The sequence below is a fragment of the Scyliorhinus canicula genome, chromosome 13 (assembly GCF_902713615.1).
Source record: "Scyliorhinus canicula chromosome 13, sScyCan1.1, whole genome shotgun sequence".
NCBI lineage: Eukaryota > Metazoa > Chordata > Chondrichthyes > Carcharhiniformes > Scyliorhinidae > Scyliorhinus > Scyliorhinus canicula.
This window is the reverse complement of record NC_052158.1, coordinates 127,690,551-127,702,598: the sequence shown is the minus strand read 5'-3', so window position 1 is coordinate 127,702,598 and position 12,048 is coordinate 127,690,551. Positions and strand designations below refer to the sequence as shown.

At 47.1% G+C, this 12,048-nt stretch overlaps 1 protein-coding gene across 1 annotated transcript in view; it reads right to left on the bottom strand.

The window, feature by feature from the left end:
* The window catches only part of LOC119975648 (mucin-4-like), a 185,636-nt gene that overhangs the window by 158,128 nt on the left and 15,460 nt on the right, over positions 1-12,048 (bottom strand). Inside the window, exons 8-9 of the mRNA XM_038815430.1 lie at positions 7,358-7,491; positions 3,398-3,568 (exon numbers count right to left, since the gene is read on the bottom strand). Coding sequence (XP_038671358.1) covers positions 3,398-3,568; positions 7,358-7,491 — 305 coding nt within the window. The remainder of the gene's footprint in view (positions 1-3,397; positions 3,569-7,357; positions 7,492-12,048) is intronic.

Below are 12,048 nucleotides of genomic sequence, written 5' to 3'. Positions count from 1 at the left end.
CCAGGTTTACCAAGAGCTGAGGCAGACACTATGGTGTGCATGAGAGATTCAAAAGGGGATGTCAGCAACACTCCAGCAGGTCCATAGCCGATTGGAGGAGTTCCAGAGGCTATGGGCGACAAAGTTTGTGCCAGCAATGCTTGGCCTCGAGGCTAACAATGCTGGGTTGGCGACTGCAGTGGAGAACCTGGTGCACAACGTCGGCAGCATGAGTGGAAGTGTCCGCGTCGTAGCTCAGTCAGCGATGGTCATGGCTGAGTGCCTTGACAGCATGTCCCAGTTACTGGTGGGCATAGCTGAGGCACTGCGGAACATGTCTCCATGTCAGATAGGCATAGCTGGGGCGCTGTAGAGTATGTCCCAGTCGCAGGTGAGCATTGCCGGGATGCTCCAGAGCAGGTCCCAGTCACTGAGGAGCATCGCAGAGGGCATTGACACTGTGTTGCAGACATTGGGAACCGCCAGGACTGGCAGATGGTGCAAGGGCAGCCGGGGTTTTATCCATCTGTCCCGAGGGAAATCCCAGGGCAATATGGGCACAGACCGAGAGGGAGCGCTGGGCGCCAACCAGAGCCACCCTCTGGAGTGACAACGGCACATCTCGTATTTAGCACATGGAACAGGGTGACATAGTGGGGCATGTTTCTCCGGTAATGCGATGGGGCTCACCAGTCCCAGGACCCCACAGGATGACTGCCAGGAGCACCGAAGGTCAAGGGATGTGGTAGGCAGCAGGCTGCCTCCACCACTGATGTGCATAATGAGGACACACAGACACACAGCAGTAGAGAACGGAAGGCTAAGCAGGACGAGGATCACAGAGGGCACTTGGGGGGGGGGGGGGGGGGGGGGGGGGGGGGGGGGGGGGGGAAGGGGGAGGCTGCGTTGTGGGAGGGTTGGAAAGAATGGGGCAGCACTATCTGGAGATTGGGGCAGTTGGGGACACGTGTTTATAACATTATGAAACATTTGCCTCGAGAAATATGATGCCTCTGGCACCAATGCCATGCCCCAGCTTCCTGGACATGGAGGTGCTCGATGCCAGGAGGGAAATGATGGATGAGGCCACGTGATATGTAAAGCGGGTGAGGATGAGGGCTCACTTGCCCTCCGGGATTGCCGGACTGTGGTAGCTCCGCCCACAGGGAGCAGTATAAATATTCATAAGTTTCCCTGAGATGCCATTCTACAGCTGCAGCCGAAGGAATAGCATCTCACTGTAATAAAGCCTCTCTTGTACCGATTCGAGTCTGTGTGCAATTGTTAGCACCACAATTTATTACAGTGAGATTTTCCAACATCATGGTCATCAGAATTAAGCCTGATCACCGGCAGCTGGATCCGCAGTCGCCGCACGCCAGGAAAGACTTTAACCACTGGCTGGCTGTTTTCGAGGCCTACATCACCTCAGCGGACCCATCACCATCGGAGGCTCAGAAGGTACAACTCCTATACTTAAGGTTGAGCTCCAGCGTGTTCCCGCTGATTCAAGAAGCGCCTAACTACGCCCGAGCCATGGAACTTCTCAAAGAGAATTACAGCCAGTCGACGAACACTGTTTACGAGACATGTACTCGCCACTCGCGTTCAGTGAGTCGATTGAGGACTTCTGGCGGGCCCTTATCCCTCTGGTACTGGACTGTGACTGCCAGGCCATCTCGGCCATGGAAAATTCGAATCTCCTCATGCGGGATGCCTTTGTGACGGGTATTGCATCGGACTCCATCTGGCAACGGCTGCTGGAAGGGGCCACTCTCGACCTTGCGGCAACAAAGACTGTCAATGATGGCTGCTTCCCGTAATATGCAATCCTACCCCGCCCTCCGCACGGCCCACCCATCCTACCCCTCGTGGACCCTGCAATCGACCCCCCCGACTGGGGCTGCTCCCATGCAGTATGCCCGCGCTGCTCGCCGCACAGCACACCCTGGGGGTCCCCGCTGCTACTTCTGCGGTCAGCAGAAGCACCACTGCCAGCGCTGCCCGGCCCGCAAATTCTGTGACCTGCAAATCCTGTGGCACGAAAGGCCACTTTGCAGCGGTGTGTCAGGCCCGCGCCGTTGCCGCTATCACGCCCGAACTCTCCCCTTCGCCTCAGCCGATCGCGCAATGGGCCCTGCCATCCGCTGCTCCCGGGGCCACGTGCGATCAGTGGGTGTCGCCATCTTCCTTCCCCGACTCCACGTGCGATCAGTGGGCGCCGCCATCTTTCGCCGCCCCACCATGGGCGCCGCCATCTTCATCCTCCAACTCCATGTGCGTTCAATGGTCTGTTTCAAAGACCAGCGACACCTGTACTCCTTGTGCCATCGCTGGCCTCCCCCTCTGGGCCCGACTGTGGCCTGATGGGCAGTCGGGTCCTCAGGGTGTGGGGGGTAGCCCTGAACATGGGCCGCTGCCTTGAGCCTCTGTCAATGATGCTGCTGCCGCCTTCTACACTGCCCGGCCTGCCAGTAGCACCACCAAGTGTAGCTTCTGCGGGCTCCAAGATATCGTTCATTACTGTCAGAATTGGAGAGGGTGTGAGACTGACAACCAGCGGTGTCTTCCGCCCCAGGTCCCTCCACATCCCTCAATGCTCTACCTATCCCCTGCCACCCAAAACCTCCTGCTCACGCATCCTCCGACTGAAGTGGGGGGTCTCTGCTCCCAAAGCCCCACACCCTATATACCAGACATTCACGGCCAGTGGGAGATATGGGTGGATGGTGAGGCAAATGGGCTGGGGTTGCCATGTTTCTCATAACATCATGATGGATTCCCGATTTCGCCAACGTGAGCAGGCGAGTTAGATCTCAAACAGATTGGTGCCTGCCACGGTTCTCCATTTTGGCCTCTCCTGTGGTTCGTTGCGCTCTTGCTTAAGTGTAACACGGCCATTAAATTGCGCCTTAAGTGTGGGCTAAACCAGGGAGAACTCCCTAGAGCCCCCCAAAAATGAGGTTAAATACTGTTGGAGAACCCATGGACAGAGCCGGTAGGAAACTCCCAGCAAAACCAGCCAGAAGTTCACTTCAAAACATTTGTTAGATCGCATCCGCTGTTTTGGGTCTCCAATTTGATTCTCTGTCCCCTCCAGTCTTATCGCCCCCCCCCCCCCCCCAAAAAAAGGGAGTAGAAATAGCTCCCCCACACAGATTTCTGTTGACAGTATCGAGAGCAGCGAGAGAAGCTTTTGTGTTAAGATTTGGCCTTGAAAGAACATCCAAATTAAATTTCAAGTCGGAACAGGTTATAAATCAAGTTTAACTTTTCATTAATTTTAACACTGGTAAAGTTTTGCAAGCAACATCTCCAATTTGAAAGCTAGTTTCAACTTATGGCTTTTTTTATTCATATATTCTCGGATGGTTATAAAATAATATCTGCGGTAAAGGTGAAGTATGATTCTCTGTACCTGGTAATAAATGCGTCCTGTTCCTCTTGTCAAGTCTGCATCATCCCAGAAAACAGCAATCATTGGTGGTAGGAAATAATAGCTGCGCCCGAATGCCCAGAATGGACTTGGGTATACATACTGAAAGTACTCATTTTGTCTTTGAAATATAATCAGTCCATTATCTGAAAACTAAATGAAGACAGTTTATTATACAATCATGTTGGTTTAATTTCAACAGAGAGCAAATCTTTCCTCTGTGCTTTTGATTAATTTGGATATGATTCCTGTGGAATTTCCAGCAATGCTATTGCCTGGAATAATGATAGATAAAAGTTAAATTGCTACAGGAGCAATTTCAACCTTAAATGGTGACCCATAAAAATTCCTTCAAGTTGCTGCTCAGATAAGAACACCATCTGGCTAGTGTTCCATTGTAACATTTGCTTTTTGAGGCCAGACGTTCTTGCTTTGTGGCCGTGGCAGGAAGTGGCTGCAAAATTCTCACTCGCAGTAATTCAGATGAGATTTTATGGCAAAAAGAGGCTCGAAAAGACTGAGGGAGCGATCCAATGGAGATATTTCGAGGTGTCATTTGTGGCAGGATTTTCTGGGAGTTTCCCCGAGTTCCGCATCGTTATCCACCCAACACTTAAGTCACTTTTTGTGGCCCTGGGAAGTTCAGGGCACACTTAGAATTTTGTTCATAACTGGGGTGCTGAACTCAAGACATTGGGCTGCCGTTTGGAAAGGGTGCCCCACTTCTAAAAGAGCTTCTGGATCCCCCAAACACCCACCCATGGGCAATGTCTCTCCCCCCCCCAAGTGAGGATGCCCTGCTATGGGTCCCTGGAGGCTCCCTCTTCAGCTCCAACTCCTACAGGCACACTTCTTCCAGGACCCCCACCCCAGCCTCAAAGAGGCCCCATCTTACCTGCCAGAATTCACCACCCTCCATACCTCCACTCCACCCTCCTTTATTGGGCATGGTTTACCTTGGGCCCTGACCCAGGCTGGCAAAGCCAAGATGGCCGCGTTATAGGAAGAGGGCCACCCTGTCCTATCCCTGACCGCCCATCCAATAACCTCGAAGATCCCCCCCCCCCGGGTGCTGTTCCACCTGATCCACGTTTGTGTGGATCAGCACCCGGCTGGGGACTCCCAGGGGATGCCGTTAGATGCTAGGAGGCTGGTAGATCCTGGATGTGTAGACCTTAGTAGGTTTAAGGCCGACTTGCGTGAGCGCAGTTTGGTCACGCCCACTGTGGGTAGGTCCCTGATCTTGACTCCTTGCGGGACTTGGGTAGATCCAGTGAGGCATAATGGCTGCCAGGAAGCCAGAGGGAGGTTTCTCCCTGCACCCACTAGCCACGTTGCATTCCCGTTCGAAGGCAATTATGCCGGTATATCTCGCCCCAACAGTACCGTCACTTGCCTGCTGCTGTCAGATGGCACGTGATTGCCTGTCACTTCCCATCAAGTCCTTCACTGTTGCTGAGTCAAAGCCTTTCTGGACAGCACGGTAGGTTTTCCTACAACACATGGGCTGCAGCGGTTCAACAAAGCAGCACACCAGCACATTTTCAAGAGCAATTAATGATGGACAAAGAAATGCTGGCTGGCACAGTGGTTAGCACTGCTGCCTCAAAGCTCCAGGGACTCTGGTTCGATTCTGACCTCGGGTGACTGTCTATGTGTAGTTTTTGAGTTTCTCCCCGTATCTGCATGGGTTTCCTCTGGGTCTCCAGTTTCCTACCACAGTCCAAAGCTGTGCAGGTCCTGCCACAAATGACACCTCAAAACCTTTCCATTAGATCGCTCCCTCAGTCTTTTCGGGCCTCTTTTTGCCATAAAATCTTATCTGAATTACTGCTAGTGGAATTTTGCAGCCACTTCCTGCCGCGACCACAAAGCAAGAACTTCTGGCCTCAAAGCAAATGTTACAATGGAACACGAGCTATGTGACGTGAATTAGCTATGTTAAATTGCCCCTTAGTGTCCAAATGTTGGGCGGCGTTGTAGGGATAGGGCAGGGGACTGGACCTAGGTAGGGTGCTCTGCGGAGCAGGGGCTTGTGCAGACCAGATGAGTTGAATGGCCTTCTTCTGCACTGTAGGGATTCTATGATTCAGACCAGTGACACTTGCATTCCATGAATATTAAAAAGCTGCTTCGAAGGATCAGACAATCAGCGGACAGGTGGCAAATAAGGCTTTGGAGTTAATTCAGGGCCTCAACTTTGGAGCTCTAGGTCTGTTTCTCACCCATCCAAACTAACAAAAGACAGGATTTTATTGCTCTGACACTGGCAGTCATAATTGTGAGCGGATTGGAGAAATTCGGAAAGCTGTTGACCACAGTTCTACAGGTTTTCCCTTCCCACCCGATGTGACGAGTCGGAAAATCCCGCATGTGGTGTTAAAACCACGGGGTGGGATTTTACTTCCGGTCCCGCTGCTGTCAATGAGATTTTCCATGTGCTCACCCTCTCCTGCCGAGGTACACACGGTGGGTGGGGGGGGGGGGGGGGGGGGGGGGGGGGGGGGGTCATTGTCGGCAAGACAGGAAGATCCCACAAGTGGGAATGACTGGAAAATTTTGGTCATGGTCTATATCTGTTAGGGTTATCATTAAAATTGTATCAATCAAACCATTAAAGCAGCTAATTCAATTACAACCCGAGTGAGAGAGCCACACTGGCTTTCCTGCTGAGCAGAAGCAAATTTAACTGGCTGTAACACATTCCTAAGATCTGGAATGCATCACCTAAAAGGGTGATAGAAGCTGTAATGTGAGAGTACCTTTAAGAAATGGGTGTTTACTATTGCAGTGATGTCAGAGTGGGTGGAGCTGGGCTGTCTGTCAGCTTTTAACTTTTGTTTATGAGCAGGCTGCAGGTTGTGTTTTTAGTTTAGTTTAGTTTTCGGTGTTAGATCTGAAGCCAGACCAAGCAGGTGTACTGCTGTTCTCTCTGTCATCAAAAGACTATCTCTTGATCATTTGGTGAATTCAGAATTATAAATGTTTTCAGTAGTGACTTTAACCTGATGTGCTTCTGATAAAGGTTTTGTTTTAAAGTTGGATGGATGTTAAAAAGGAAAGCTTAAAGGATTACTTAGTGTTGTGGTCTTTGGGGGTTGTATTTGAATTGACGGTTGCTAAGATGTTCACTGTACCCACTAGCCATGTTGCACTCCCGTTTGATGTTCACTGCAAAAGGGTAACTTGAGTTCATAGAATAAACATTGTTTTGCTCTAAAAAATACTTTTCCATTTCTGCTGTCCCACCCCTGTAGAGTGGGCCGTGTGCTCCCCATACCACAAACTATTAAAAGTTGTGGGTCAGGTGAACTCATGATACACTTTGGAGTTCTCTAAAACTTGGCCCGTAACAAATCATAATCAATCATAATTTCCTAAAGGAAAGTTGATATTTACTCGAAAATGAGAGATTTGCAGGGCTGTAGGGAAAGAGCAGGAAAGTGGGTATTATTGGACAACTATTTCAGAGCTGGACACAGACACAGCAGATTTGATTAGATGCCTCCTGTGCTTTATAGTTTTATGACAGCTTACACACTGACTGTCAGAAGTCTAAGACCAATGTATCTTTGGTGAATATCCACAAGCATACATTCCCAAAATACTTAAGAGTGGGAGCTCTGTCGATTTTTCTGCTCTGCAGCCTAGACTGCTCGTGTCCCTATCATTATCCTCTGTCCTGATTGTGAACCAAACCTATGTCTTTTGTTCTCCATGTGTGGCTTAATTCCACCTGAATCACTGCACACAATAAATGAATCATTGTGAACTCCTGATACCCAACATTTTAAATATGAAACATTGCTGAATTTGTGTATTAAATACATGATAAAAGGTTTAAAAAGTGGTTTACTCACTGTAGTATAAATAAGCACCTTAGAAATTTTTAATGCTACTACTGTAAAATTAACTGTTTCAAAATAAAATTCTTAAACCTACATATAATCTGTAGTAAAATGCATCATCAAAAGGAAAGCCAGTTGGGATGCTGATGACTGGGGAGATGATATCATTTGCTCTTCCTTGGAGTTGTACATCGTTAACTTCTGTTCCATAGTTAAATAGTCGCTTCTCTATAAAGGAAAAAGCACAATTACGTCATTTAAAATCAAATGCAATCATATAATTGTTACAAAATCATATTGAAGAGTAAACCCTAATTTTGCATTCATTCATTTTCAATTGTTGACAATATTAATGTCTAAGTCGGGAAAAGAAGAACAAGTGGCGACATGTCAACACAGTAGTCAGCAATGCTGCCTCATAGCGTCAGGGATCCGGATTCAAATTCAGCCTTGGGTGGCTGTTTGTGTGGTGTTTGCACTTTCTCCCAGTGACTGCATGGGTGTCCTCCGGGTGCTCTGGATTCCTCCCACAGTCCAAAGATGTGCAGGTTAGGTAGACTGCCATGATAAAGTTGCCCCTTAGTGTTCAGGGAATGCACAGGTTAGGTGGAGTTGGGGAGGGGGAGGGTTGCAAAAATAAAAGTTCAGTTTTATTTTGATACTAATTTCCAGGTAATTTATTCCAGAAATCTAAATCTTTGGGCAGGTGTATTTGACTTCTGATCTTAGTTTTTAAAAAAGATGTAACTTCCTTTTGTGTTTGAATAGTTTGCTGGTTAGTACAATATGGGAATGTAACTTTGGGGAAACCAACAATGGACCCAAACTCCACAAGGTTACATTCTTAACAGAGAGGTAAGCAGAGAGGGCGAGAGGTACTTTTGTTTTAGGCTGTTTGCTGCAGGGTGTGTTTTAGTTTCGTTATCAGTGTTAGAGCTGAAGCCAGACCAAGCAGGTGTACTGCTGTTCTCTCTGCCATCAAAAGACTATCTCTTGATCATTTGCTGAATTCAGAAGTATAAATGTTTTCAGTCGTGACTTTAACCTGATGTGCGCTTCTGTTAAAAGGTTTTGTTTTTAAGTCATATGGATGTTAAAAGGAAAGTTTAAAGGATTACTTAGTGTTGTAGTCTTTGGGGGTTATATTTGAATTAATGGTTGCTAAGATGTTCACTGTATGTTTTAAAAAGGTTAACTTAAGTTCCTAGAATAAACATTATTTTTTAAAGCAAAACACTTTTCCATTTCTGCTGTACCACCCCTGTAGAGTGGGACGTTTGTACCCCATACCACAATCTAGTAAAAGTTGTGGGTCAGGTGAACTCCATGATACACTTTGGGTTCTCTAAACCCTGGCCCATAACAACATTGAGGATAGAATATAAATGCAAAGAAATTATATTGGGTTATCGTCTGTTTCAATGGTGACTTTCAGGCTAAGATAGTCAGAAAATATCTCCCGTGCCCTTGTGGCGACAAGAGCTTTTCAATCAAGAGCAGCATGGCATTTATACAATGATATGCTTGCTCCTGGTACCAGTCGCAGCACCATGCTTGGTCTTTCTTGAAAAGATGCTACAAGGGTTCGGTGACCTGTGTGAGATTAGATAAATAATTTGTCAAATGGTTCACCATACCCAGGAAACTCTGGAGACCTAGAATCAAGGAGGGGGTTGGGAACTTGCTGGAAGGTTTTGTTTTCCCATAAGTCGCCTGTAATGCTTTTGTTGCTGACGATGTATCCTAAGAACCAAAGTCTTGGCGAATCGGCATTTCTCATTCGGTGCTTCCTGCAAGCACGAGTTCTGAGAGTCTTTTGTCGTATTATTACACTGCTGTGTTATTGACCAAAACATCATCCCTATGGCAGGTGACACCCTCTAGGCCTTGCAGAATGCCAACATCATACGTTGAAAGATATTTGGTGCTGAAGTAATTCTGAACAGCAAGCAGTTGAAACAGAAGCCACCAAAGTGGGTGATGAATGTGGTCAGAAATCTGGACTTTCCATCAATTTGAAGTTGCCATATGTTGCTGTTAGCATTGAGCTTTGAAAACACTGTGCTCTTCTGAGGTTTGATCAGCCGGTTGTCCACCAAGGACGTGGTTGGATGACTTTCACCATGGCTTTATTGAGCTGCATCAAGTTGATGCAGATTCTGGTTGACCCGTTTTGTTTTGGGCCTGGAACCTCTTGGGGGACAGTATTCGGTTGGCTGAGCAATGGGGAAGATGACAGCCATTTTGGTCATCTTGTCTATCTGTTTCTGCAGTTATTTCATGAGAGAGTGGACTATTTTATGTGGCTTGAACAGGTACAGGGGCCCAGCATCCTCATTCAATGTAATTCAGTACGTGGTCTTCCATCACTCCAATCTGGTAATGAGATTTGGGAACTCCTTTCTAAATCTGGAACCAGGCTCTTGCTGATACACCTCATCAGTTTCCTGTAGGAGGTTGAGGTCAACACAGGCTCTTTGACTTAAAAGGCAACGTTCTATATTGTGGACGACGAGCGAGGTCTCTGGTTTCATTTGTCTTTGCACCTGATTATCAACTGAAAAATATGGATTGGCTATGATAATTTGCTCCTTTGTGTACAAAAGGTAAGGTGGGGTTACTGGGATAGGGTGGGGCATGGACATTAGTAGGGTGCTCTTTCAGAGGATTGGTGCAGACTCAATGGGCTGAATGGCCTCCTTCTGCTCTGCAATGATTCTATGAAATCCAGGATCTTTCATCGTATTCAAGAAACATTGGTGTGTTTCCTCTTTGGGTGGTACTTCAATCTCATGAATCATCTTGCCTTCCTCTGTCTGGCTGTTTTAGCTTTGCATAACTTTCTGAAGTACCCCATATGGTTGCAATTAACAGAGTGCTGGGCATTGATCATGCCTGGGAGTCACTTGGCTCCATAGTGCTGGCATGGTTGCCCAGCTTCTTGTGGTTAGTTAAGAGTATTGTTTCCCTTGGGTATGGAGTGTCCCAGCTCCTCTTCTGTTTATCTGATTTTGTTTTGGCTCCTCAAGGCGGATCTCTACTGTAAACAGATTTCAGATTGCCTGACAATCTGAGTGGCCTTTTCAAGGGTCAAACCTTCCTTTACTTGAAGCATGTCTGACAAGAATATTATCTGCCACTCCAATAACAATTATGTCTCTTATAACCTCTAATCTAAGGCCACTGAAGTCACAGCCTTCAGCCATTCTGTGCAGCTTATAAATGAAAGAGTAAACGGGTTCTCCTGGTTGTTCAACACTTTAATTAAAACTTGTTCTCTCCAGGGTTTTGTTACTGGTCAGAAAAAAAATTGTTGCAAGGGATAGTGAAAACTTGTGGAAGAAAATTATTTTGCATAGCACTGATTAAAGTGTTGCTGTGCAGATTCCTCAGAGGATAACACTGCTGTGGGCTTCTACCTGCATGGCCCATGTGCATGGGCTGTGCAGGTCGCAACTGAAGGTGTTGTCTGCCCTTGAGAATCTATGTAGTCTACTTATCGCAGCTTTGAAGGGGTAATACATGAATTAATTTCTTCCCCAGGGTGTGGACGCGTCTTATACATGTTTACAACCACAATATAGGGTCAGTTCTTTTTTTACGTACTTATTAGTTTTGTTTGGTGAATATTTATTATATTGACAGTGTTTTTAAAAGCAATGGCTAGAATTTTCACTTTTTCAGGCAGTGTGTTGGACCAGGCTGGAAAAGCTGTGCCGACTTTCTCTGCCAATATGTTAGCGACATAGAAAAAAAGCCAAGGGATGGGTTGCCCCACCAACAACTTAGATTTTTTAAAAATAGGCGTGCCATTTTAATAAAACGTCCAGGTGCATGCCATGGGAGGCCAATCAGAGGCCCATAATTAGTTTCAAATTTAATATGATGGGTTCCAGTCAATGAATGTGGTGAATTCCGTTAGGTCATTGGGGAGCAGGATCAATCGTGTCACACCTTTACATCAGCATGAAAGACTATTTAGCCATTTCGCAGGATTTCCCATTCTCATCGCCATTTATGGAAAATGCGAATGAAAGCGCAAAATCACAGTCAATGTTGGAAGGATAAATGTGAAAGATAGAACCAATAAAAATTATGCACATCTCACTCTAAGATTAATATAGGAATGTTATTAAACCTGTATAATGCAGCAGATGATTGCATGGTACTTTGAATTTTCATAAAATTAATATTGATGAGTTAAAATTAATTGAGCTATTTCAAGAAATTATAATCCATTTTATGCTTTAATAAGTTATCATTCAAATGATCAATCCCAAAGATTACTATAAAAAAATAATAATGTGGATGTATGAATTCTGTTGTGTATTGACTTTGCAATTTACGGACAAAGATGTGAAATCCAGAGACTAAATTGTGAGCACATTTTGGGCGGAATGGGTCGGAGAATTGCCGGGGGGGGGGGGTGAATCCTGCCCCCGCCGGCTGCCAAATTCTCTAGTGCCGGGTATTTGGCAGGGCGGGAATCTCACCGCGCTGGTCGGCGGCCACTAGCAGCGGCCCCCAGGGAGATTCTCCGGCCGGCGATGGGCTCAGTGGCCTCCCATTTCTGGCCAGTCCCGCCAGTGTATATTATACCAGGTATTTGCCGGCCGGACCTGGCTGTGCGGGCGGCCTCTGGTATCATCGGAGTTGGGGGGCGCAAGGGGATCTGGCCCCGAGAGGTGCCCTCAAGGTGGCCTGGCCCGCTATCAGGGCACACCGATCCTCAGGCGGGCCTATGCCGTGGTGGCACTCTATTCTTCCCCGTTGGCCGCTGTGGTC